This window comes from Triticum dicoccoides, chromosome 6B (assembly GCF_002162155.2).
Source record: "Triticum dicoccoides isolate Atlit2015 ecotype Zavitan chromosome 6B, WEW_v2.0, whole genome shotgun sequence".
NCBI lineage: Eukaryota > Viridiplantae > Streptophyta > Magnoliopsida > Poales > Poaceae > Triticum > Triticum dicoccoides.
Window position 1 is genome coordinate 80,546,160 of NC_041391.1, and position 27,878 is coordinate 80,574,037.

Here is a 27,878-nt window from a genome sequence, read left to right on the forward strand (position 1 = left end):
GACAGTTTTCAATATGTCCAAGGTTGCGTCAGAAATGTTTCACCGAGAGAAAAAATCAGGCCTTGCTCTTCAAGCTTGATTTTGCCCGTGTGTTCGACTCGGTTTCCTGGGCCTATCTGATTGAGCTGCTACAGCGCATGGGTTTTTCGCAGCGCTGGAGAAATTGGGTGGCCCTGCTGCTATCATTTGCTTCTTCCTCCTGCCTACTAAATGGGTCGCCGGGCCAAAGTTTCTTTCACGCCTGTGGTCTCAGGCAGGGTGACCTGTTGTCACCGTTGCTTTTCAGCCTCGCTATTGACCCTCTGTTTCATCTACTGGAGACGGCCACGGCGAGGGGGCTGATTGCACCTCTGCCGGGGTGCGGGGCAACAAGCATGCGGGTGAGTCTATATGTGGATGATGTGATCATCTTCGCCAACCCAATCAAGGAAGAAGTTTCCACTTTGCTGAAACTGATGCATTCCTTCGGTGAAGCCACGGGGCTAAAGCTGAACCAGGCAAAATCTTCAGTGATCCCGATGAACTGCGACGATCTGATGCTGTCTGAGGTCTTGCAGGGGTTTGTGGGGTCGATCGCTAGCTTCCCCACAACCTACCTGGGCCTGCCTCTTTCCCCCAAGAGACTGCGTTTAGTGCATTTCCAATTCCTCATCGACCGTATCAAGTCGCGTCTCGCGGGCTGGAAGGGCAAACTGATGTCGCTGGCAGGTCGATGCGTTCTGGTGCGGGCGGTGCTCTCTGCGCTTCCTACCTTCGCCATGGCTGTGCTCAAGGTGCCAAAGAAGATCCTCAAGGAGATTGACAAGGCGTGGCGTCGGTTTTTATGGGCACAAGATGAGGCACTGACGGGAGGAAAGTGCAAGGTGGCGTGGAAGCAGGTGTGCACCCCAACGGAAAAGGGCGGTTTGGGGCTCCCTCACCTTCTCCGGTTCGGCTCAGCACTCCGGCTGCGCTGGTTATGGGCGTCCTGGCAGCAATCGATGAGGCCCTGGACGGCCTTCCCCTTGCCATGTGACGACACAGACCGGAAGTTGTTCGCTGGAGCAACAAAGATCATCGTCGGCGACGGCCAAAGTGCCGGTTTTTGGACATGTCCCTGGCTCGACAGCACGCCCCTGAATGCCACCTTTCCGAGCTTGTTCAAGCACTCCAGGCGCAAAAACAGATCGGTCGCCACTGCCCTCGCAAACGAGAAGTGGATCAACGATCTCAGCCATGGCGACACAGCCTCCATTGTCGCCGATTTCCTCAGGCTCTGGTGACGGCTACAGCAGGCTCAGATCAACCTCGACAACCAGGTCGCGGATCGGGTGATCTGGACTGCCGGAGGAGGGGACTCGTACTCGACCAGGGCTGCGTACAAATTTTTCTTCAAGTGCTCGCGGAGCACGGGCCACGGCACCGTCATCTGGAAGGGCTGGGCGTCGGGAACCGTCAAGCTGTTTGCATGGCTGCTGCACAATGACAAAGTATGGTGCAATGACAGGCTGCAGAGGAGGGGGTGGCCGAACGGTTACTTCTCGAGTCTTCGCTGCATCTGATCTGGGACTGCCCCTTCTCCAGGATGATTTGGAGCTCTGTTGCAGCATGGAGCGGCTGCGAGACACTAGGCATGAGCAGGCGACCGACTCATGGCTCTCTGCAGCATTGCTTGGCGATGATCAGCCGCACGCCGGTCAACCAGAGAAGAGGAATCAAGACAATGGTGATGCTGGTCGCTTGGCACATCTGGAAGGAGCGGAACGCTTTCGTTTTCAGAGGGAAAACGCCACGGACTGACGATGTTCTTGAAGCTATAAAGCTCGACCTGGCGTCTTGGAGATCTGCTGGAGCCGCATGCCTAGAGCCCCCGTTTGGGAAAGCAGTAGCGAGGTAGCAAGATCTAGCTGGGCGGCTATGGACGTCGCCATCGCCTTTTCTATTTTCAGTTTGCTCGCTCTTGTGAGCTTTTCCCATTTCGCCATGATCACTTGATCCCCGCTTGTTTTCCGTATGCTTTCTCCTAAATCAATGAAGCCGGCCTAAACCGGGTCTTTCAAAAAAAAATGACTGAAATGACATATAGTCGTGCTGAATGTAGTATTGTTGTCTGGTTCCACAGAGTGTCCTCATATATCAAGGATATTTTGCCTCTCAATTGTAACTCTATCATTTTGGAATAAAACTCCTATTACCCCGGAAAAAAAGACTGGAACGACATTACTCGCAAAGAAAAAGACTGAAACGACATGTTTTGTGCTCCCTTTACTCAAGTGATGAGACCAGTGACCATATTATGTTAACTGCGACTTTGTGGCATTAATCCGGAGTTGCATCTATTCGTGGCTGGGTGTTAACTGGGCTCCCACTTTTGTTCAGTTATTACCACCAGTTACCTCCCTGTTTGGTCAGTTAAAACATCTATTTTGGTATAGTTTCGCTACTGTTAGTTGGGATTTATGGACAATTAGAAATAAATTTACCATCGAGCATTTCTTTCCCTCAAAACATGCTGACATTATCTTCAAATCTTTTGTCTAGCAGTGTAAGCTGCTGGTTAAAAGTTGTGATCTCGACACGACGGAGCTGCTGATCTCTCGGGTTCGAGCTACTGCAAATTCCTTAGCTCTAAGAGTGCAGGCTCTGACGACGTAGTTGGTGTGGTGTCGTAGCTATTATGTCTGATTACTGTAGATTGTAGGTTGTTGGCCTGCATGCATGTTACTTGTGTTTCTACTTGTTGTGCAACACGTACTTTTGATTATGGTGTGCTTGTCACAACTTATAGTGTTGTGAACTCGTTGGTTGGCTTTATTTGTAAAATTGGGCTCTAGTCTTTTCTTTAAAAAAATATACATTTAACACTTTTTTTACCTGTTGTCAGTGGAAAGCATTGCATTTCGCACTGTTACCCTGCAGTCACTAAACAGATTGAAACACTTCTGTTTGGCCAAAGCGGAAGGATCGCAGAGATACTCAGCCACTAGCTCTAATGACAACTCTAACCGATCCCCTATCCGATGTTACAGGAGTAAAATTTCGATTTAACTGCTCTAACCATCACCTAGCAGATCCCCTAAACCAAATAGAGGAGGATAATTTTAACTCCGCCTCCTATCCAGCCCCAAAATATACTCGGGCGCTACCGCTCGGAGGAAAAAACCAGCCTCTCTCGCGCCTCTCCCCCCATCACTGCCTCTTCACCGGTAACAAAAATATCCACTTTGCCCAACTTCAAGAAGCGGCTAGGAAAGATGTGGAGCTAGAGCCTTCAGTGTGCTTCAGAAGCACTTTGCAGTTGCTTGTGGCCCTACCGAGTATTGGGGCTCCAAGGTTCTATGGCAAATCATAACTTCTTGCATCATGTTGCATAACATGATCATTGAAAATGAGAGGGATATGCCTGAGAACTTTCGGCACATCACCAATGGGACTCGTGTTGAGCCAGAGTATGATTCAAATAGGATCCAGGCATTTCTTGAAGGGCATCGCAGGATCGAGAACCAACAAGTCCATACTCGGTTCCAAGAAAATCTTATTGAGCATTGCTGACAACTTCATAACACTTCGTAGTTGTGCTTTGTCATGTTATTTGCTACATTTGAACCATCTGGTGTGTTTAGATTTGAATAATTCGGTTTGTAAATTTTGAATTCGGTTTGTAAACTATATTCATGATTTGCTTGAACCTTTATATACGAGACCTTTTACCGTAAAAATTCTCTTATATATATGTTTAGTTTCTGTATGTATGTTAATATGTAGTTGAAATGTAAACTAGAAATGAATAAGCTAGAAAAAATAAAATTATACTCCGTTATATTTAGAAGATTGGTTAGGTCCGGTCAAAAATTTATAGAGTGCAAATACTCCACTAAGCTTTACTTGGCTAGAGTCTCCTCTATTTTATACATTTTTATGTTATGGGGAATGGAAGGGCGCTCCGGTCTACGATCGCAGGCTTTGAGAGAAAACTGACGACGCGGGAGACGGACGGCGATGAAGACGACGTCGTGACGGTGGTTGACTTGCAGAGCCTCCACGGGAACAGCAGTCAAATGGAATGGAAGGCTGGTTGATACTACCTTCTAGGCGTGGGCGCTTGGCATCTGGAGCGCTGGCCATACTGGAGATACCTCATCTCCGCGGGGAAGACGGAATCGAGCTTCGCGTCAAGAAACAAGGACAGAGGCGGGCTCGGGTTTGCAGCAGACGCGCACGTTTCAGAGCTCCGGCGCCATGGGAACTCTGCGCACCACTGTTGATTCCGTCCACTCGGCGCGCATCGAGCTGCTGGGCCGCATCTTCTCCACGTGAAACTGGTGGATCCGTGACTCCGTGTACGTACGTACTCGGAACAGCTGGCGCCGGCATGAATCTATCGGTGGCGCTGCTTCCTCTTCATAAAAGCATGCAAAAGGGCTCGCTCACATTCACCATTCATCGCATCCATCCATACTCCACACTCCACAAGACCATAACAATGGCGCAAATAACCATCTCGGCGGTAGCTATAGCGTCAGCGGCACTATGTTAGACTGTATCTACATGTGTATATTGTAACGTTGTATACCACCTCATTATATATATATGTGATAGGCCATCCTTAGAGGGTTGCGCCGGTTCCCCCAAAGCCTATTGTCTTACATGGTATCACGCTAGGTTACGTCCGCTTCCGCCTAAAAACCCTAAACCGCCGCCGCCGCCGCCGCCGTCGCCCGACTGCTATGACGTCCGCCGCTGCGTCCGGCTCCACCGCCACCGGTTTTCTGCCGGCCTCCCTCGCGGCACTTCTCTCGAGGCCGCTGGATGCCGCCTCCCTTCAGGCGCCGATCGGGACACGGAGCGTCGGCTCCCTCTTCGCGCTCCCGCCGGCTGCTACTTCGCCCGGGCAGGCGCTTGTGGCCCACACCACCGCCGCCCCGTCAACCGCGGCTGTCGCGCCCTCGGCCACTGCGCCGCTGGTGGCGGAGGACGTCGCGCTGGCAGGCTTCGCGGCGTCAACCGCGGCCATCGCGCCCTCTGTCACCGCGCCGGCTGCCCCTCCGACTGTCTCCACGGTGTACTCACCTCAGCCAGTCTCCTCGATGGGATCGCAGCCGCCGCCGCCGTTTCACTTCGGCCATCTCATCACCATCAAGTTGTCGTCGGACAATTACATCTTCTGGCGCGCGCAGGTTCTTCCGCTTCTTGGGAGTCACTACCCGCTTGGCTATGTCGACGGCTCTCTCCCTTGCCCTCCTGCGCTGGTTGACAGCGTGCATGGTCCGGTCTATAATCCGGCTCACCGTGTCTGGACAGGGCAGGATCAGGCGAACCTCTCCTCCATCCAGGGGTCGCTCTCTCCGGCCGTTGCTGGGCTTGTTGTCTTCGCCAAGACGTCCCACGAGGCATGGACTATTCTTGAGCGCTCGTTTGCGGCACAGTCGCAGGCTCGTGTATCTGGACTCCGTCGCCAACTTGGGGAGTGTCAGAAGCTTGACTCCACCGCCACTGAGTTCTACAACAAAGTCAAGAGTCTCGCCGACACGCTGGCCTCCATTGGACAGCCCCTCACCGACTCCGAGTTTAACTCGTTTATTGTCAATGGTCTTGATGAGGAGTATGACGCCCTAGTCGAGATCATCAATGAGAGGGGCAACTCCACGCCCATGCCAGCACACGAGGTCTTTTCACGCCTCCTGCTTACTGAGCAACGAGTCGAGACGCGCCGATCCAGGGGCAACGGCGCCCTCTCGGCAAACGCCGCCACCAAGGATGGTCGCTCCTCTGCTTCATCCAGGGCTCCTTCGGGGCAGTCACCATCACCCGCCTCGGCCCCTCCTCCTACTGCGACGCTACCAGGGGCTGGCGGTCCACGTGTGTGCCAGCTTTGTGGTCGCGATGGGCACTGGGCCTCGAAGTGTCACAAGCGCTTCCAGCGGGGTTTTCTTGGTCTTGGCAATGACGGGAAGGATACACGCAACTTTGCTCGTCAGGTCGTCATGGCTGATCGTCCGCCGCCGCAGAAGCCACAGGGACACACTCAGTCCTACTCCATTGATCCCCACTGGTACATGGACTCTGGGGCGACAGAGCACCTGACCAGTGAGATGGGGAAGCTTCACACTCATGAACCCTACCATGGCTCCGACAAGATCCACACCGCCAATGGAGCAGGTATGCACATCTCTCATATTGGTCAAGCATCCCTTCTCACTAGACATACCAATAGGAGTCTTCAACTTCGCAATGTTCTTCGAGTTCCATCCGTGACACATAATCTTCTTTCAGTTCCTAAACTCACTCGTGATAATAATGTGCTTTGTGAATTTCATCCTTTTGATCTTTTTATTAAGGATCGGGGCACGAGGGACATTCTTCTTAGTGGGCGGCTCTGCCAAGGTCTCTATCGTCTGGAGCATCCTGGCGTCGCTCGCGTCTTCAGTGGAGTTCGGGTATCTCCGTCACAGTGGCATGCTCGTCTTGGTCACCCGGCCACACCTATTGTCCAGCATGTTTTGCGTCGTCATGAGCTTCCTAGTGTGTCTAGTAATAAAGATGTAGCAGTGTGTGATGCTTGTCAGCAGGGGAAGAGTCATCAACTTCCTTTTTCGGAGTCCAGTCGTGAGGTGAAACATCCTTTAGAACTTGTGTTTTCAGATGTATGGGGTCCTGCTCAGACTTCTGTTAGTGGTCATAATTATTATATCAGTTCTGTTGATGCTTACAGCCGCTTCACCTGGCTTTATCTTATCAAACGTAAATCTGATGTGTTTGACATTTTTGTTCAGTTCCAAAAACATGTTGAACGCCTTCTCAAGCACAAAATTGTTCATGTTCAGTCGGACTGGGGTGGCGAGTATCGCAACCTCAACTCCTTCTTTCAGTCGCTTGGGATCACTCACCGTTTAGCATGTCCACATACACATCAGCAGAATGGTTCAGTAGAACGTAAGCATCGTCACATTGTTGAAGCTGGTCTGACTCTTTTGGCCCATGCATCTGTTCCGTTTCGTTTTTGGAGTGATGCTTTCACCACTACATGTTTTCTCATCAATCGTACTCCCACTCGTGTTTTGAATATGAAGACTCCCATTGAAGTTCTCCTTAATGAACAACCGGACTACACCTTTCTCAAGGTGTTTGGGTGTGCTTGCTGGCCCCATCTTCGTCCATATAACAAGCGTAAGCTCGAGTTTCGTTCCAAGAAGTGTGTTTTTCTTGGTTATAGCTCTCTTCATAAAGGATACAAATGTCTTCATGTTCCCACTAATCGTGTCTACATCTCTCGGGATGTTGTGTTTGATGAGCATGTTTTTCCCTTTGCCAAACTCCCTGTGTCCACTACCGAGCCACCTGTCATGCATTCATCCTCTGTTGCTTCTGACCAATTTGATGATGTTGCATATTCTCCTCTATTGTTGCCTAACCATGGTGCAGGCACTGGTCGTGGGGCTCGTTTGGAGATTCTGGAAGCGCCATCTTCCTCTTCGTCGCCATCGCCTTCATCCTCGGCACCTTCTGTTGTGCATGAGGAGCACATGGCGCCCCTGCATGGCCTCGGTTTCTATGCTCATGCACGGCCGATCGACGTCCTGGCCCGGTCGCCTCTGGCTTCTGGGCTGCCTTCGCCATCGTCGCGCCCTGCAACCCCGCCGACTGGGTCAGCCTCCTCGGTCCCCGTCTCGCCCAGGGCGTCGGGGCAGTCATCACCAGGCCTGGCCTCGCCCGCCCCTGCCTCGCCCAGGGTGTCTGGGCCCTTCTCACCAGGGCCGGCCTCGCCTGCTCTCGCCTCGCCAAGGCCGTCTGGGCCGGTGTCACCGGAGCTGGCCTCGCCCACCCTCGGTTCGCCCATGGCCTCTGAGCCCCTGTCGTCGGACCAGTCTTCGCCATGCAGCCCGGAGTCGTCTGTCCCGAGCTCGCCTGAGGTGATTCCTGCATCTACGGCGACCGTCACGTCTCTGTCACCTTCGCCTCGGCCGGCTCCTGCTGCTGCTCTACGTCCACATACGCGCAGTCGGAGTGGCATTTTTCAGCCTAAGCAACGTCACGATGGCACAGTTGCTTGGTTAGCGGCGTGCATGTCTGCTGCTCTCGCAGATCCATCCTCTGAGCCACGCACGTATCAAGATGCTATGCGCATTCCTCATTGGAGAGAGGCCATGGAGCAGGAGTATGAAGCACTTCTTCGCAATCAGACATGGACTCTTGTTCCTCCACAATCACGGGTAAATGTCATTGATTCTAAATGGGTTTTCAAAGTGAAGAGGCATTCTGATGGGTCCATTGAGCGCTATAAGGCTCGTCTGGTTGCTCGTGGTTTTCGACAGCGTTTTGGACTTGACTATGAAGACACCTTCAGTCCAGTGGTCAAGCCTACTACCATCAGACTTCTTCTCTCTCTGGCTGTTACTCGAGGTTGGTTTCTTCGTCAGCTTGATGTTCAAAATGCTTTTCTTCATGGTGTCTTGGCGGAGGAGGTTTACATGCGCCAGCCTCCGGGTTTCTCTGATCCGGATCGCCCTGATCATCTCTGTCGTCTGTCCAAGGCAATTTATGGTCTGAAGCAGGCTCCTCGTGCTTGGCATGCTCGTCTTGCAATGGCTCTTCGTGCTCATGGTTTTGCATCATCAACTGCTGACTCCTCATTGTTTCTTCTTCAAAGGCCTGAGGTTACTATGTACTTGTTGGTCTATGTAGATGATATCATTTTGGTCAGCTCCTCTCAGTCGGCTGCTACTGCGCTTGTTCGCTCATTTGGTGCTGATTTTGCGGTCAAGGACCTTGGGAAGCTTCATTACTTTCTTGGTGTGGAGGTTACTTCTCGTGCTGCTGGCCTTGTTATGACGCAGAAGAAGTACTCTTTGGATTTGTTGCAGCGAGCTGGGATGCTTAAATGCAAACCGACGACTACACCCATGTCTACCACTGATAAGCTCAATGCTGTTGATGGTGTGCTTCTTTCTTCTTCTGATGCGACCGAGTACCGGAGTATTGTTGGTGGGCTCCAGTACTTGACGATCACGCGACCAGACATTTCCTATGCTGTTAACCGAGTCTGCCAATATCTGCAGTCACCCCGTGACACTCATTGGTCTGCTGTTAAGCGGATTTTGCGCTATATTCGTTTCACGGTGGCTCATGGTTTGCATATTCGGCCGTCTGACTCTGGTTGTCTTTCAGCATATTCTGATGCAGACTGGGCTGGCAATCCGGATGACAGGCGATCCACGGGGGGTTATGCTGTCTTCTTTGGCTCTAACCTGATTGCTTGGAGTGCTTGGAAACAGGCTATTATCTCGCGTAGCAGTACTGAGGCTGAGTATAAGGCTGTGGCTAATGCCACATCAGAGATTATCTGGGTACAGTCCTTGCTTCAGGAGTTAAGTATACCCCAATCACAGCCTCCTGTTCTTTGGTGTGATAACATCGGTGCTACATACCTTTCTGCAAATCCGGTATTCCATGCCCGAACGAAACACATTGAAGTTGACTATCACTTTGTGCGTGAACGTGTCTCTCAGAAGCAACTACAGATCAAGTTTATTTCTTCCAAGGATCAACTTGCTGACATCTTCACCAAGCCATTGCCTTTGCCACAGTTTGAGACTTGCAGGCGCAATCTTACCCTTCTAGATTCATTAGAAAGTGGCTAAGATTGAGGGAGGGTGTTAGACTGTATCTACATGTGTATATTGTAACGTTGTATACCACCTCATTATATATATATATATATGTGATAGGCCACCCCTAGAGGGTTGCGCCGGTTCCCCCCAAAGCCTATTGTCTTACACACTACTACTCATGCCGCTGCTCACTTTCGCTGGACGACCAGCAGCAATGGGTGATGAGACGAGCCCGGCCCCAACGCCGATGGGGATGCCCCCCTGCGTGCTGCGTCGTCAAGACAAGCGGTACCTATTCATTTTGTCATTTGAAATTTTATTGTTAGATTTATCACAAAAATGTATCAGTTTCTCTATCTATATATACTCATATCTACCATAGTATCTATACACATATGGTAGAAAATAAATGACAGTGCTTATCTTTTCCAGCTGGAAGAGCATCATTATTGGAGTTGCTTCTGGGACGGGCCTTGTACTTTTGGCTCTCATTGCATTCCTTGTTTTCAACAAATTTAAGCGTCGGAGGGCCCAAATGTTGGAAGGGAAGTACTTCAAGCGAAACCGTGGACAATTGCTGCGACAATTGGCATCTCAAAGAGCTGATGTTTCAGAGAAAATGATCATGACCTTGCAAGAGCTAGAGAAGGCAACAAACAATTTTGATCATGGTCATGAAATTGGTAGTGGTGGGCATGGCACCGTGTATAAAGGGATTTTGTCAGACCTCCATGTTGTAGCTATTAAAAAACCAAAGGTGGTATCTCAAAGGGAGATTGATGAGTTTATTAACGAGGCTGCTATCCTATCACAAATTAACCACAAGAATGTGGTCAAACTATATGGTTGTTGCTTTGACACGGAAGTCCCACTATTAGTATACGAGTTCGTATCCAATGGAACTCTTCGTGATCATCTTCATGTTGAAGGACCGATATCATTATCATGGGATGACAGACTACGAATAGCAACAGAAACGGCCAGATCTCTAGCCTATCTTCACTCAGTAACTCTAATACCAATCATCCATGGAGATATCAAGCCTGCTAACATACTTCTGGATGATACCCTAACAACAAAGATAGCAGACTTTGGAGCTTCAAGATACATTCCATTGGACAAATCAGGGCTAACAACAATGGTGCAAGGCACACTAGGATATCTAGATCCAGTGTATTTGCACACAGGGCGCCTCACAGCAAAAAGTGATGTTTATAGCTTTGGTGCTATGCTTATAGAACTGATGACCAGAAAGAAGCCATTTGACTATATGGCTAGCGAAGACAATATCCTTGTGGAACATTTTGCTACCTTATTTGCAGAAGGCAATTTGTCACTAATATTAGATCCACAAGTTATGAATGAGGGTGGTAGCCTAATTGAAGAAATCGCTGGAATTGCAGTAGCATGTGTAAAATTAAGGAGGAGGGAACGACCAACCATGAGAGAAGTGGAATTGAGATTGCAAGTCGCTCAATCATCGAAGGGATTTAAGGGGAATGTTAATACTGTAGTAGATTCTCCGTTACATAGAGATGAAAGAATCAAAGAGGGCTTGACTAGCAGACAATATAGTATGGAAGAAGAGTATATGTTATCTGCAAGATATCCACGGTAGTTCCGCTTACACAAGAATTGAGTGCAATTATCTTTCAGAGATTATGTGCACTTGGTTACCTTAATCAGAATATGCTCCTAATTTTTTAAAAAAAATTAGCATAGTTTTTTTAGCTATTTATTTTATTTTATTTTCTTGCATTTACAGTAAACTCGAGGTCTGTTTTGGAGTTCATTCTAGTCGATTTGTTTAGCATGGAGGCTTTTTATACCTCATGTAACTAAACAATACTTGATAGTTTTTCTTTATACTATAAGATACTAGCTCTAGTTTAAGAATATAAAATTTGCATGGTCATTGGCTTCATGGAGTGCCTCCTGAGTAAAGCCTCATTTCATTCACTGGAATAACAAAACAATTTAGGAAAAATCCATTTGAAACATGAGAAATCCATATATCTTTAAAACAGAAAAACACGCTTTAAGGGGAAATATAATTTATAGATGTGTAGCATGAGTTTCCAGTCTACTCGTGCGGCCCGAATCAGCTCACCTTGAAGTTCAAATAAATGGCTTCAGTTCTGATAAGAAAGGGTGCATAGTTATGCGAACACTAAACATTCAACTTGTTTCATCACACGTTTGGTTGGAGCTAATTATTGGTATTAGGACAATCTTATGTTATTAACATCTGTGCATGGTGGTGGTGGGCGTCTATGTTGTACTCCATGACTAAAATAGGACTTCTTATGGCTGAGAAACAAACAAGAATAAAAAAATGAAAATAGACTGTGCAAAACGGTAACACAAAAGAATTTGTATTGGAACAGATGACACCTATCTATTATGCAGAACGGTAACACAAGTTAACCAGAAAAAAGAGAATAGTTAGTAAACCCCACGAAAAACAAAGAAGAGGAGAGATTTAGGACCATGGTTCATCCGAACCTGTCCTCAGTGCCGTTCGATCTAGGACAGCTCCCCTTGTGGATTCAGGCCTGTTTAACATTCAAATTTCTCAGTCTATCCTAATCCTTCTCTTGGCCAGCTTGCTTGTAGGCTTGCCTTTTTTTAACGGGATGGGTTGGCACACGACCCTATGTAATGTAGCAATAAGCAATCTGTTTTTTATATCTAGTATTGTCTCATATGGTTATGGATCGACATTTTGCACAAACTAGGGAATGACTACTGTTCACATAAGAAAAAGAAAAGAAAAAACATTGGAAGGACATACGTATGAAGCCCTTTTTAATATCTAATATGTATGAAGTGACATAGATCTTCTAAAAAAATGAAGTGAAATAATAAAAAACTTAGACTGACACCACACGCCACATTTTGCAGACCGGAAAGCCTTGACTTTTATTTTCTTATTTTCTAGAACAAAAGTACTCTAGAATTGTCTAAAATCGTGAGCTCGTTGAAGAACAAGAATTTTCTTCCTCTTCTTCTTTTGAGAAAGAATCTTCTTCTTTTTTTGAGAATGAAGAAGAAGAAAACAATGATCTAAAATATCTTTGTTGAATAAAAAACAAACTTCAAAAGACAATCAACAAAACAATAAGCAGATGAAAATGCACTTGAATGCATGTAAGAGCCTAAGAGGTGGGCTAGTCTAGTCACACAGAACGATACGAATAAAAAATTGTGAGCTGACCTAGTTGCATGGAGACATGGATTGTGTCCATGGATGCAGGGTTTTTATTTTATAGCCTATCCAATCAACATGCAGTAGGCTTTATTAGAAACTATGGACTCATATCCCGGTTGGTGGTGTCAAAATATGTACGACGTGGAGTGTAGGTGTGGCTGCTGTTAGACAACGTTACATCACGATCCAGGAGAAGGTGTTCGGCTGGTACTAGGGATAGAGATAGATCTTGGTTGTTAGTTTAAACATATTACAACTCTATCTCCTTCCTCCTTCTCCAAGTAATCTCATCCGAGATTCCCTCTCTGTAACGATCTTCTGATCGCCCTCCTGTACCGATCGTTGGGGTCGCGTCCCCCTCTCCATATAACGTGAACCACGTCCCTCGAGAGAGGTAAAACGTTTTCCGCTATCGCACATGGTAGTCAGAGCCTTCCTTTTCCCATCTGAAGCTTCTGTCGAATCCATCTAAGCCTAGCCATGTCTTCCTCCTCCGCCTCCGGTGCCTTCTCCTCAAACCTCAATAGTCAGGTCACGGAGAAGCTGTCCCGCACGAACTACGTGCTATGGCGAACGCAGATCACCCCCCAACTGCGTGGCGCCGGCGTCTACGGCTACGTCGACGGCACCACACCGGAGCCAGCGAAGCTCCTCATCACCACCAAAGAAGGCAAGGAGACTTCATCACCCAACCCTCTCCACCCTCTCTGGGTCCGGGAGGACCAGCAGGTCCTTGGCTTCCTGCTGGCCAACCTCACAAAGGAGGTTCTGGTGATGGCGACCACGGTCACCACGGCGAGCGCGCTCTGGACGACGCTCGCTGCCATGTTCTCGTCGAACTCGGCGAGCCGCATCAACAACATCCGCACCTCCCTCATCAACGCGCAGAAGGGTAATCTCTCGGTTGCCTCTTACTTTGCTGCCATGCGAGGTTTTGCAGATGAACTAGCCGCGGCGGGCAAGGCCATCTAGGATGACGAACTAGTCTCCTACATCATCCACGGGCTAGACGCCGATTACCAGCCTCTGGTGTCTGCTCTCGACGCTCGTGTGACCCCCGTCACACTCGACGAACTCTACGCCATGCTCTCCAACTTCGACCAGCGCGTGGCCCATTACCACGGGTCCGGCGGCGGCGGTTTCAAATCTTCCGCCAACATAGCGTCGCGTGGGCGGGGTGGCGGCTCCCGTTCACGTGGCCCTCCTCGCAACAAAGGACGGTCTGGTGGTAGCGGCGGCAGTGACCGCGGCTCTTCTCCTCAGCGCGCGGACGGCAGAGGCCGCGGCCGTCGCGGTCGTGGCAACGGCAACAGAACGCGCCCCGACACTCCCCGATGCCAAATCTGCGGGAAACCTGGCCACACAGCAAAGGATTGCTGGTACAGGTATGATGAGGATGATGATGATTCCCAGGACGATGACAAGGTTGCTGTGGCGGCTGATGGGTCCTACGGCGTCGACACAAATTGGTACGTCGACAGTGGGGCCATGAACCACATCACCAATGAACTCGAGAAGGTGACCATGCACGAAAAATACCGCGGCAAGGATCAAATACACACTGCTAGCGGAGAAGGTATGAGTATATGTCATGTTGGTCACTCAATATTTCGTACCCCTAGACGTAAACTACATCTTAGAAAAAATTTGCATGTCCCTAGTGCACATAAAAATCTTCTGTCTGCTCATCGAATTGCCATCGATAATCATGTTTTTCTCGAGTTTCACCCTTATTTCTTTTTGATCAAGGATCAGGCAACGAGGGAAATACTCTATCGAGGTAGATGTGTTCGAGGGCTCTATCTGTTGATTCCAGAGTTTAGAAGATTCAATAAACAAGCTTGTGGTGTTATCAAGCTTACGTCCACACGATGACACGATCGTTTAGGACATGCCTCCTTTCCTTTAGTTGACAAGTTGCTTAGGAAAAATAAGCTCCCGTTTGTTGGTGAGCGTCGTGTTGAAACAATTTGTGATTCATGTCAACGAGCAAAAAGTCATCAATTACCATACCCTGTTTCTACTAGTGTTTCTACCAAACCTCTCCAACTTATTTTTTCTGATGTTTGGGGTCCAGCCCCACACTCTGTTGGTAGACATACATATTATGTTAGTTTTATTGATGACTACAGTAAATTCTCTTGGATCTATCTTCTCAAACGAAGATCAGATGCGTTTCAAGTTTTCCAAAACTTCCAAGCTCTTGTTGAACGCAAGTTTGATAGCAAAATAATTGATGTCCAATCAGACTGGGGAGGGGAGTACAAAAAGTTGAACTCCTTCTTCCAAAATCTTGGTATCTCTCATCACGTATCATGTCCACACGCTCACCAACAAAACGGCTCAGCTGAACGCAAGCATAGACACATCGTAGAGGTCGGCCTTGCTCTTTTGGCAGGAGCCTCCATGCCTCTCAAATTTTGGGATGAAGCATTCCTCACTGCCGTCCACATTATCAACATGCTACTCAGTCGTGTCATTCATAATGAAACTCCGGTAGAACGCCTCCTTCACACAAAACCAGACTACAAGTCTCTTCGCGTGTTTGGGTGTGCATGTTGGCCAAATCTCCGTCCCTACAACAATCGCAAACTCATGTTTCGATCAAAACAGTGAGTCTTCCTAGGATATAGCGCCCAACATAAAGGTGTCAAATGTCTAGATGTCTCCACTGGTCGCGTTTACATCTCACGTGACGTCGTCTTTGATGAAACCAAATTCCCATTTGCTGACCTTCACCCCAATGCTGGCGCTGCAAAGAAATCCTCCTTTTACCTTCCCATCTCACTAGTTTTGATCAAGGGGGGCAAAATATTGATGATCAATTAGTGACTAACTCATCTAATGATCTGCATGAGCTTTGTGTTGATGATACAGGAGAAATTCGTGAAGAAATTGCTGCTGAAAAAAATTCAGATGGACCATATCTTATGTGTCCCACCAGAGGAGACAGATTCTCCTCGGGATCCGCCCAGGAGCAGCGAATCAGATCAGCTCCGGGATCGGAGCCCAACGCAGGCACAGGCGAGCATGCGGTCTCCCCTGATTCCCGCAGTGCCGGTCCCATCAGTGACACGCGGGCCTCGTCCGCTGGCTGCGCCGGCTTCCCTGCTCCGCGCCAATCGATGTCCTCCACTTGGCCAGCTCCAGATGGCCCAGGCGCTGCGCGCTACTCCATCCAACCGGTGACGTACAAGAGGTGCACAGGTACGTGGTCAAGCGAGGGCGCGGGGCCTGGCACGGGTCCGACCGCCTCTGGCGCGGCCCCTGGTGCGGAAAACCGCGCGGATCCAGGCGCAGATCCGACCGGCGCAGAAACTCAAGTGGATATGGGAGCTGCGGGATCTTCTGTGGCTGCTTCAGGTGTTCCGCCTCGTATTTCAACCACAGAAAATCCAACGCTGCTGGGTGGCGCTGCTGCTACTGCTGCCGAATCCTCATTGGGTTCTGGTCCAGCCAATGATTTGGGGACTATAGGATCCTCTGTGGCAGCAGATATGAGTGCTCAGCAGCCACGTCGCACACGTCTTCAACAAGGAAAAATTCAACCTATCAACTACAAGCATATGTCCAAGTATGGTATGGTCTGTTCCACAGGTGAACCAGATGAACCTAACACCCTTGAAGCAGCGTTGTGCGATGATAGGTGGAAGAAAGCCATGAATGAAGAGTATATGGCATTGAAGAAAAACAAAACATGGCATTTGGTTCCCCCACAGCAAGGTAAAAATTTAATTGATTGCAAGTGGGTTTTCAGGATTAAAAGAAAAGCTGATGGAACTATTGATCGTTATAAGGCTAGGCTAGTAGCAAAAGGTTTTAAACAGAGATATGGTATAGACTATGAGGACACATTTAGTCCGGTGGTAAAGGCTGCCACCATTCGTCTTGTCCTATCTATTGTTGTTTCCAGAGGATGGAGTCTCAGACAGCTTGATGTTCAGAACGCGTTTCTCCATGGTGTTCTGGAAGAGGAAGTGTACATGAAACAACCTCCTGGGTTTGAGAGTAAGAATGCTCCTTCATATGTATGCAAGCTTGATAAGGCACTATATGGGTTGAAACAGGCTCCAAGGGCATGGTATGCTCGTCTCTGTCACAAAATGCAAGCACTTGGTTTTATTCCCTCTAAATCTGACACATCATTGTTCATCTACAACAAGTCCAACACATGCATATTTGTTCTCATATATGTTGATGATATTATTGTAACCAGCTCATCTGATGAAGCTATCAGAGGACTTCTTAAGGATCTAAGTGCAAAATTTGCTCTAAAAGACCTTGGTGACTTGCACTATTTTCTTGGGATTGAGGTGAAGAAGCACAAAGATGGACTTCTGCTCTCTCAAGAAAAATATGCCACTGATTTGGTTAAGAAGGCTGGGTTACAGGGATGCAAGCCTTGCCTCACTCCATTGTCTAGTTCAGAAAAACTATCTCTTGCAGAAGGTGAGCTTTTGAGTCAAGAGGACAGCACAAAATACAGGAGTTTGGTAGGAGCTCTTCAGTACCTTACACTTACCAGACCGGATCTGTCTTTTGCTGTTAACAAAGTCTGTCAGTTTCTTCATGCACCTACCAATGTTCATTTGACAGCTGCAAAACGTATAGTCCGGTATGTGAAGCATACTTTGAACTTGGGACTGAACTATAGCAAATCACCTTTTACTCTTGTCAGTGCATTCTCTGACTCAGATTGGGCAGGCTGTCTTGATGACAGACGCTCCACTGGTGGCTTTGCAGTGTTTTTTGGACCAAATTTGATATCATGGTGTGCACGTAAACAGGCCACCGTGTCCAGGTCTAGTACAGAGGCAGAGTACAAGGCATTGGCTAACGCTACAGCTGAAATAATATGGGTTCAGTCTATGTTAAAGGAACTTGGTGTACAAAGTAAGCAAGCTCCCTGCTTATGGTGTGACAATCTTGGTGCTACATATCTCTCTGCAAATCCGGTGTTTCATGCCAGGACAAAGCACATAGAGATTGATTTTCACTTTGTCAGAGAAAGAGTTGCTCAGAAACAACTTGACATTCGCTTTGTGCATTCCAGAGATCAACTTGCAGATGGATTCACAAAGCCCTTGCCTACAAGAAGCTTTGAAGATTTCAAGCATAATCTCAACTTGATGAAGTTGTGATTAAGGGAGGGTGTTAGACAACGTTACATCACAATCCAGAAGGTGTTCGGCTGGTACTAGGGATAGAGATAGATCTTGGTTGTTAGTTTAAACATATTACAATCGTAACCATCTCTATCTCCTTCCTCCTTCTCCAAGTAATCTCATCCGAGATTCCCTCTCTGTAACGATCTTCTGATCGCCCTCCTGTACCGATCGTTGGGGCCGCGTCCCCCTCTCCATACAACGTGAACCACGTCCCTCGAGAGAGGTAAGACGTTTTCCGCTATCGCACAGCTGCACCATGGCTCCAAGCAACATTTTCGAAAACAAACCCTTTAAACTTTTACAGTCATACCTATTATATCATCTGGATATTTACTTTAAGAAACTTACTCACATGTGTGACCGAAGCTTCTGACCTGAGAACTGTCATGCTCGTCCATCATTGAACAAAAAACTCGTCACATGCTCTCTTGTGTGGATATCAAGTTGTCATCAGTCGCCATACTCTCCGGTTCAACACTAGCAGTCTTGCCAGCAAACTACCACCGCCTCCACTTACCAGCCCGCGACCTCCTGCCGCTGCACAAAAGCCCCACCCCTGACCACACCGCCGCCAGACTGCTACACTCGCCTCAGCACAATCCTTTGCTACTTGTGGAATGCCAAGCACGCCCTTTGTCCTCCATACCTAAAGCGACCCACACACTTACCAACCAAGTAGGAGTACTTGCCCACACCCTCGTGGCCTCTCTCGTAGGTGTGTCCGTGTGCTCTGCCTGATGCCGCTGGCTAGACTAGATGACACATCTATGTATACCATAGTCTTCCTTCTTGATGTCATTTCTGTGGTCAACGTGGTCACATGGACACTGATTGCTACAAAAGCTCATTGGCATGAAAAACAAATGTTAAAGTGTTAGCATGTGACTATTGTTCTTGTTCTACTTCAGTCTCCCTACACTTTGTTTAGATATCATTATGTTTTGTGCCAATTCGTGCCTTGAAGAATGAAAGCCGGTACAAATAATGGAGAGTTTTTTTTTTGGCACTAGGAGACACTACTACAGAACGGCTTATAGGTGAAAGCATAACAGTAGCGCGCATGTATTTGCACCTGCCACTAGTAATCTTGCCAAATACCAATGGCGGACGCCTTGCCAGCCACTGTTCAGCAGTAGTGAGAAAACAGTAGTGAGAAAACAGTAGTGAGAAAATAGAGGAAGATGATATGATGACCTCATCTTATATAAACTCCTTTAAAACGTACATTGAAATGCGATAACACATGGCAAAACAACTTGGTAAGTGGCATGTTCGACAACCATATATGCAAAACCTCCTACAAAACCAACTTTGTTGGGGTTTATTCACATCAATTTTTATAGTTTAAGGTTTCAATGCTTCTTTTTGTTTTGACTCCTATTAAGCCATCTCAGATGGTAGTTTACATGAGTCTATATGAAATTAAACAAACGATAAAAAAATTCCAGATGTAAATACAATTTGAGTAGGTGTATAGTGTTATTTTCAAATTAGTTACTCCCTCCGTTTCTAAATGTTAATATTTTTTAGAAACTTCAATACGAACTACATACAAATGTATATAGACGTAATTTAGAGTGTAGATTCACTCGTTTTGCTTCGTATGTAGTCCATATTGGAATTTCTAAAAGGACTTATATTTAGGAACGGATGGAGTATATATATTTGTATTGACATTTTCATATTTGTTAATTATATCCAAATGGTTTACATATTGATCACGTGAATGACTCAGCCTTTTTTTAATAGAAACTTCTTAAAATATCGAAATGTCATAGCACACAACAAAATAGCTTTGTATGCGCAATGTCAAAGGCCAAATTGACGAACGTGCCTACAAAATTATTATGGTTTTATTCATACCCATTTTCACCTAACATTGGCATGACTCTTATTTTATGTTCTACATTTTGAATGAGAAAATACACATACCAAATTTAGTGTTCGGTGACCAATCAAAGCATTTAGTTGGATTAGGGCAACTCCAACGCGCCGACACATTTTGTCCGCACACGTTCTTTAGGGTTGAAACAGGCAGAAACTGCGGCCCAAGGCACCCACGCAAAATGGGGGGCCGTCCATTTTCCATCCGCCCCGACCCATTTTCGATGCAAATTTGGGCCGGGTTTGCGTCTGCGCGAACGCACGCGACGCTCGCCTTGTCCTCCCCTTGGCCCACCCATCGGTGGCGCAACGCCCATTATCCCCTTCCCCCACACCCAACACCTCCGGCCATGCCGCCATCGATGTCGCCGCCCACTTCCAGTCGGTTGGACACCGCCGAGGCCGCCACCCCGCATCCACACACTTCCACCACCTCCACGCCACATCGGATGCCCGCTCTTGCCGGTGTTGGTGGCCTCTTTTTGACGCCGTTGTAGCACCTCTACGGCCATGCCACCCCCTTGCCTCTGCCGCCATCGGCCTAGATCCAAGCCTATCGGCCCAGCTCCATGGCCACCTCCACTTCAACATGCTTGTTACCTGTACGGGGGAATGACACGAGGCTCTTCACCGGCCGACTTCTCCACCACACTCGTAAGAGCATCTCCAGCCGCGCCCCCAGAATGGCCTCCCCAGGCGCTTTTTTCGCGCCGGCGCCAAAAAAACGGCCCAGTCACGCCCCCAGGAGCCCGATTTTCGCCGGTCTGGGCCGAAATCAGCGTCGGCGGACCCAGGCCGAACCCGGCGCGCTGGGAGGCGCCCGGGAGCGCCGGGGCGAGTGGTTTTGGCGCGAAGCAAACGTGGGCCCGCCTAGTCAGCGAGACGGGCGCTTCGTCGCCCTCATCGCCTCGGTTCCCGCAGGAATCAATCCCAAGGCTGTCGCGCTGCCGCCGACGGTCAGCCTTGCCATTGATTCCTCACGGGCGGCGCGGCGTCGCCTCCCCTCCCGCCACGCGTACATACGGGTGCGACTATATAAGTCGGCGCCCTCCCTCGCCTCCGCCCACACCAGCCATCGCCGCCGAGCCCTCTCCCCATACCGCTGTCGTGCACCGCCGCCGTCGAGCCCTCCCTTTCCCTCTCCCTCCCCCGTGCGCCTCCTCCGAGCCCTCCCTCCCCCAATGGCTGAACAATTCCCCGGCGAATGAGGTGGTGGCCAACGTCTTCGGCCGCCGCTCCCTCCGCGAACAGGAGTCGTGGCTCCTGTTCGAGGCCAACATTGCGGCGCCGCCGGACATGCGCGCCGGGCAGTTGGGGTGGAGGCTCAGCAACGGGGGAGTGCCCGTTCCGCCGTTGCCCTACGCCGCGGCGCGGACCGCCTACTTTACCGATGAGGTCGAGCTTGCGCGCGCCTCCCTCACCGATGAGCAGCGCGCCCTCCCCCAGTACGCCACCGACAACCACTCGGCATGGGCGGCGTACTTCGAGCGCCCTCAAGAGCAAAGACTAGCGTCCACCAACGGGGCGCCGGTGGTGGGCGGCAGACAGAACAGTGAGGGCCGCCGCGTTTGGTGGGGCGTCCCCGGCCGCACGCTCGGTGACATGCTGGCACCCCTTGAGGGAGGGAACGAGACGCCACTGACGTACCCTTCCCCGGCGGCCCCGGCCCCGGCCCGTCGCCGACGCGCCGGGCAATGGCTGCCCAGGAGGTTCGTCTCTTCGTCATCTTCCTCCTCCTCGTCGCGATTTTCTTCCCACTCCTCCGGCTCTCTGGCGCTGCTCGGCGTCAAGACCGAGCCCGCGGCGGAGATGCCGCTCGGCCGGCGCACTCGCAGCGCCAGTATCATCATCAACGAAGGCGGCCGGCGCGCCCCCTCGTCGGCTCCTCCGCAGTTCGTCAAGCCGAAGATGGAGCCCGGGCTCGCGACGGTGAAAACGGAGCCGGGGCTCCCTGCCGTGAAGACGGAGCCCGGCGAGGTGGCGCTCGACGATGATGCGGCCCTGAAATGGGCGCGCGAGGACTTCCTTGGGATAGAGAGGGAGCGCCAAGTCAGCGTCGTCGGGGCCGCGAAGAAGGAGGAGTTGTCTACATCGACGACAACGACGAAGACGTGCCGCCGGCACCTGTTCGCCATGGCCACGTCGGGAAGGGGTGCAGTCGGGATGGCCGCGTCAAGGAGGAGAAGGCCGCCGCCGACGGCGGCGAGGACGGCGGCGACGACGGCGACTACTCCGCGTTTAGCGATTTCTTTTTTTAGTTATACTATGTAAACGCGTCGAACATGTAATATATATGCCAAAGTTTGTCCAAATTTAGCCATGTTTAACCGAACTTCGCCAAACGTTTTTTTTTTTGGAAAAATTAGACGCGCCTGGGGGCGGCCCTGGGACGGCAACTGGGGGGTAACTCGCCCCCGGGCCGTTTTTTTGCGCCGGCTCGCCCCCAGACGGCGTTTTTAGGCGCCCCCTGGAGGGCCAACGGCTGGAGATGCTCTAAGGTGTTTGACGCTTTGCCCACAAGGTACCATGGATAATGGGGATGATTTCTTTTTCAATAACTTCATGTGTTCATCCGAAGATTCATCATTGGTCGATGAGGATTTTGTGGTTGCGACTATGGTCGTCAGTGACTGCATTGCTAGGCAGCGGCCGAGGTTTAGGGGCTCGATCCCGAGCCATGCTGCGGTGTTGAATCGCAACAGAGAGAGCGGCCATTATATATTCTTCACCGATTACTTTCAGTGCACGTCCCCACTCTTCAATCCCAAAATTTTCCGGCGCCGCTTCCGGATGGTGAGACATATGTTTAACCGTATTTTTTTAATGTATTTGTAACAATTTAAAATTCATTTAGTTTGCAAATTATGATATTTTTATTTGGTTGTAAACTATTGATCATTGTGATGAAACTATGTAATTTAAACTTTCGGCAATCTTTAGATTTGTATGCAAAAATTATGTAAAAGTATGGCTGCATACCGGCCACGTGAACGAAATGCAGCAGCCGGTTGGATGCACTGGCTAGCAAAACATGGACCGGGCCGGACAAAAAGCGTACCAAATCCGCGTTCGTTTGTGTCGGTGTGTTCGAGTTCCCCTTACTTTAGTGTGCTTTTGCTCCCTCTCAAGGTACTAAACCTTCTATAATTAATAAACCTGCCTAAATAACAAATATAATTAATCATTTCATCAAATATTTTTGAAATCAATCTTTTTTCGTCTTTTAAAAGAAAGTATTATGTCTCTTCTTAAATTGTTACACATTTCTATAATAGAATCCTCCAATAAAATCCCCCATTGCTCCAATAAAAATGGAACCATTAAGTCTACATCTACAACTGAAAACAAACTACTCCCTCCGTTCCTAAATAGGAGTATAAGTCTTTTTAGTGGTTTCAAATGAACTACAAGATGTATATAGACATATTTTAGAGTGTAGATTCACTCATTTTGCTCCGTACGTAGTTTCTTGTTGAAATCTCTAAAAAGACTTATATTTAGGAACGGGGGAGTATACAATATTAACAAGTACTGTATTTTTTCCAAATAAATTTGAAATGTGAAATGATTTTTTAACATACTGTTGTATCCCTGTTACATTATCTCCTTTTGAGCACTTTGGTAAGCAGATAGATAAGGTACGTTTCTATCTGATAATTTGCACAGCCTAGCGCGCTCCTTGCCCCCAAGCAGCAATGCCGGCGGTGGCGTCACTACCGCCACCGGCACCGGGGCCGGCCGCATTGCGTCGCCGGAGGTTCTCCCCCGCGTCGGCGTCTCTGCGTCGCGCCGCATCCGGAGGGGGCTCGAGCTGGCGGAGCGAGCGGCGGCTCATGTCGGAGCTGGAGCGCACGGTGACGGCGGACGCGGCGGAGCGCGTCATCCGCGGCTACGTCGGCACCAAGTCGGAGCGCGCCGCCCTCGCGGCGTTCTCTCGCCTCCTCATGGACTCCGACCCCCTCGCCGTCCCCGTGAGCCCCCGCGCACCCCTCCTTCTCTCCAACTCCCCTCTCTCTCTCTCGCTGACCTCGCCGGCGAAATTCTGGATGGTTGCTGCAGTTCTACGAAGCGGTGACCCAGGCCCGGTGGTTCAAGTGGAGCTCGATCCACGCCGCAGCCGTCGCCGCCTTGCTCGAAGCCAACGGCGCCGCGGAGGGATCCAGATCCCTCATCGCCGACTCCGCCGCGCGGCTCGAGTCCGGCGCCGAGCTGGCTCTCTTCTACTGCGACCTTATGGCGGCCTTCTCCTCGCGGGGCCTGAAGCGACGGGCCATGGATTTCTACGCGCAGCTCCGGGCGATGCCGACGCCGCTGCCCGGGGGCGGCAAGACCTACATGGCCATGATTAAATCCCTCTGCATGTTGGGCCTCGCCGCCGAGGCCGAGGAGGCGCTCAAGGAGATGGTGTCTCTGGGGTACCAGCCGGATGCGTTTCAGTTCGGATTGGTGGCGAAATGCTATGGGAAGGCAGGTCAATTGGCTGAGATGGAGAGGGTGATTGCATCCATGTCGGACGCTGGCATCCGGCTGGGCACTGGCGCGGCGAACATTGTCCTCTCATGCTACAGCGCTTGCCGTGACCATGGCAAGATGCTAGCGTGGCTGAAGAAGATGCGGAAGTTGCGCGTTGCACCGACAACCAAAGCCTACAATTTCGTGCTCAACTCCTGCCCGACGGTGGTGTCGATGGCTCACCAATTGGACCCTTCGCTCCCTCTATCGGCGGCGCAGTTGGTGAGGAAGCTCAAGTCTGCATCTCCATGGCCGGCAGAAGCTGAGGTGGTGCAGGAGCTCCTGGCCACCTCATCAGTGTTGAACAAGGCGATGGTTTGGTCAGAAACTGAGGTGAAGCTGAACCTGCATGGGTTCAGTATAACTTCAGCCTATGTGCTGATGCTGCAGTGGGTGGACACAGTGAAAGGTGGCCGCACGTTGCCATTGGAAGTGTCTGTGGTGTGCGGTGTCGGGAAGCACAGCGATGTCCGGGGCGAGCCCAAAGTGCGGGAGCTGGCACAAGAGGTTCTGAGCTGGATGGGGAGCCCTCTGCGTCTGTCCGCGAGGAACAAAGGTCGGCTCGTGGCGAAGCGAGACAGGGTGCAACAATGGCTGGCCACCGAGTGGACTAACGTGGTGCCTGAGGAGAGCACGGATCAGTTGCCCAATGCAAGTGATCAGCAACCATTTTTGCCCAATCTTTTAAGAAAGCTCGGGCAGTTTTTTTCCTCATTTGTGCCAGTTTCCAGATGAATGGCAAGTTGTTTATTGTAGAGCAAGAGGTTCAGAATAGGCATAATATCGTCCTTATGTTGTGGATTAATACAAGATGGTTGTTGTGTGAATGCTGGAAAAAATAATCATCTCTTTTCGAATGGTGAACTTGGGTCTTACAGCACGGAAGTAACTAAGCCTCTGAATGCATATTAGACTTGTCCATCGAGTCCTTGGCAGCTGCCTTAAGGTAATTGCACTGCCCTGCTGAATTTTTTTCAACTTGTTGCTGATGTTTAACCCCTGCTTTGATGTGCCTTACTTTATGGTGAAATTGCAGAAACCTATTGAAAATGGGAAGTTTAATTGTTCCTAGTAACCTCAGTCGTGTTTTTCAAGTCCTGCACAAGAACATCTACTGGATCTCGGGTATGTGCATCCTAGTACTGACATAGCTGCATCTTACCCAAAATAATCGAAGCTGATAGTATTATTTCTTGAGCTGTAACAGATCTTTGTTAGTGTATAACTGCTCATTATCTTATTGGAGTAAAGCCAGTGCCTCTATTCCTCTGAATTTGTTTTGTTTGTTTAGCCAATAAATACCATTTTATATATCACGTGCTAGGTTTACTGTTGGAGATATTGTTACATGTACTATCAAGTACTTTTGTTTACTTTTGGATATTAGTTGAGGTAGGTCTAATTTCTGTGTCAGATCATTTTTCTTGAAGTTCAGCAGCGAATTGTTTCTTTTAAGGTTGAAGGTGTTCATGGCTCCCAGCATTGAGATTCAGCGTGGGAAGTGTCCTGGGATGATACGATCAGTATCTTACAAAATCGGCCAGGTAACACTTAGCAGCTGCATGTTTTTTTTCTGTTAAAATATTTTTCGTGTTTTAAGAATTTTCTGTTGAAACTTGAAACTGTCGGTCTCTATGCAGTTTTGGGGAGTTGAAGTTACTTTTATTTTCAGGTTGTAGATGAAAAACTTATTCAACAGGATTACAATAATAACTGGTGGAGCCACTAATATTTAGGAACGGAGGGAGTAGATAGATAGATTGTCTGGTGGAGCCACTAATTGCACATGATTGCTTTCCATGCACCATGTGCATACCATCACACAGGATTCACTCACATGAGTTGTGCGCGATAGAGCCAGAGCCCGTCATCACGAACACTTTACGTCTGTGGACCATGTGCAGAACATCACACATAGTTAGACTTAACCAAAACATCATCATCATCATCATCCAAAGGTAATACTATATGGCTAGCTTTGTGTGCTCATTTGTATGTGCCGGGAATTACTGCGATAACCAACCAGTTACATTGTACTCTTGTGCTACAGTGCTTGCCGTGACCATGGCAAGATGCTAATGTGGCTGAAGAAGATGTGGAAATTGCGTGTTGCACCGACCATGAAAGCCTACAATTTTGTGCTCAACTCGTGCCCAATGGTGGTGCACGAGAGAACCTGTCAAGGTCGTGCATTCCCAGGCCTTGATCTGCTTGCGAACAGACTAGTTTCCAATTCCCCTTGCAGTGCACGCCAGGTTCAGGACAGCATCACGTGGCGACTGGATCCTTCTGGGCAGTACAACGCAAGCTCAGCATACAATTTTCAGTTTCAGGGAATTCAAAAAACGGACGACAAACAGCTAATTTGGAAGACCTGTGCTCCCGGCAAGACAAAGTTTTTCTTCTCTGCAAGATCGACTGTCGTGCAATGCCAGGCTGCAGAGAAGGGGTTGGGAAAACGGATATTTATGACAGGCTGCAGAGAAGGGGTTGGGAAAACGGATATTTTTGCGCTATGTGCATGAGGAACCTGGAGTCCTCAGTTCAACTTTGCTGGGACTGTCCGGTATCTCGTGAGGTTTGGCGAAGAGTTTCACTTTGGCCGGGATGCAATGCTCTCACAGTGGCTACTGAAAGGTTTTCAAGATCATGAAAGCAATGGGTGTGGAGGGTATTGCCAGAGCAGGGCTCTGCCTCACAAGAAGAGAGTTAAGACCTGATAATGCTGGTAGCTTGCCACATATGGACGGAAAGAAACTGCCGCACTTCCGGAGCAAAAATTCCCCAAATTAGTAGCGTTCTCGCTGCTATCAGGCGCGAAATGCCTAGAGACACCCCTAGGGGACCCAGGTTGAGATGTAGGCTAGAACTCTTTCCATGATGCTGTGACATCTCTTTCTTGTAAACTACAAAGATCAATTGATCATGAACACCTTTTTTTGCTTCTATCTGCTTAATATATGCATGCCAGCGTTATTGCTGGATCGTTCAAAAATAGAAAAAAGGAATAGGCATAACATTTTTCCTATGTCGTGGAACAATACAAGATGGATGTTGTGTGAATGCTGTAAAATATCATCAGATTTTTGTCATCTTTTTCTGAATAGTGACTAGGCCTTGGGGCATTTCTAACATATCCCCTAAAAATAATGGAATATCCAGCCTAGTAAACCTTAATGGACTATTTATACTCCACAAAATTTTGGTTGATTCTAGCCGATCCCCTAAAATGAAATAGAGTAAAACGTAAATTTGCATAAATTCAATCTAATTTCAACCAAAATTTGCAAGCATTTAAACATAAGTTCAACTTAGATAGTCTTGACAACCCAACATTAAACATAAATTCAAACTTAAGCTAAACTACACTAAAAACTAGTCAAATTCAACGGCAAAGTGGAGGTCGAGTCAATCCTTCCTCGTCAGGCCACCCTCGGTGAGAGCTGGGTCCAGGCCAGTGCCATCGTCAGGGAAGAAACTCCGCCACTCCTAGACGTCGATCTCCTCCTCCTCCTC

General features: G+C 49.0%; 2 protein-coding genes across 6 annotated transcripts; both read left to right on the forward strand.

Annotated features, from left to right (window-relative positions):
• Window positions 1–9,936: 9,936 nt before the first annotated feature.
• Window positions 9,937–11,205, forward strand: LOC119322304 (wall-associated receptor kinase 3-like). The gene has a single exon (XM_037595796.1). It carries the CDS (start codon window positions 9,997–9,999, stop codon window positions 11,203–11,205), a length of 1,209 nt encoding a protein of 402 aa, XP_037451693.1. The 5' UTR covers window positions 9,937–9,996.
• A 12,301-nt stretch (window positions 11,206–23,506) lies between these two features.
• Window positions 23,507–27,308, forward strand: LOC119323877 (pentatricopeptide repeat-containing protein At2g17033-like). Of its 5 annotated transcripts, none has more exons than XM_037597591.1 (6): window positions 23,507–23,821; window positions 23,910–25,308; window positions 25,399–25,487; window positions 25,777–25,906; window positions 26,035–26,320; window positions 26,413–27,308. In XM_037597591.1, the coding sequence occupies exons 1-2, from the start codon at window positions 23,546–23,548 to the stop codon at window positions 25,095–25,097; spliced, it is 1,464 nt and encodes a 487-aa protein (XP_037453488.1). In that variant the 5' UTR covers window positions 23,507–23,545; the 3' UTR covers window positions 25,098–25,308; window positions 25,399–25,487; window positions 25,777–25,906; window positions 26,035–26,320; window positions 26,413–27,308. The 5 variants fall into 5 exon arrangements, with proteins under 5 accessions (XP_037453488.1, XP_037453487.1, XP_037453486.1 ...); XM_037597590.1 differs by having other exon boundaries at window positions 25,819–25,906; XM_037597589.1 differs by having other exon boundaries at window positions 25,399–25,906.
• The last annotated feature ends 570 nt before the right edge of the window (window positions 27,309–27,878 follow it).

What these genes read in the sequence shown, in the direction of transcription:
- LOC119322304 (XM_037595796.1), top strand. Translation starts at nt 9,997, where the DNA reads ATGACAGTGCTTATCTTTTCCAGCTGGAAGAGCATCATTATTGGAGTT.
- LOC119323877 (XM_037597589.1), top strand. Translation starts at nt 23,546, where the DNA reads ATGCCGGCGGTGGCGTCACTACCGCCACCGGCACCGGGGCCGGCCGCA. An exon ending in CCGACCCCCTCGCCGTCCCC is followed by an intron (nt 23,822 to 23,909) that starts GTGAGCCCCCGC and finishes TGGTTGCTGCAG; the next exon opens with TTCTACGAAGCGGTGACCCA.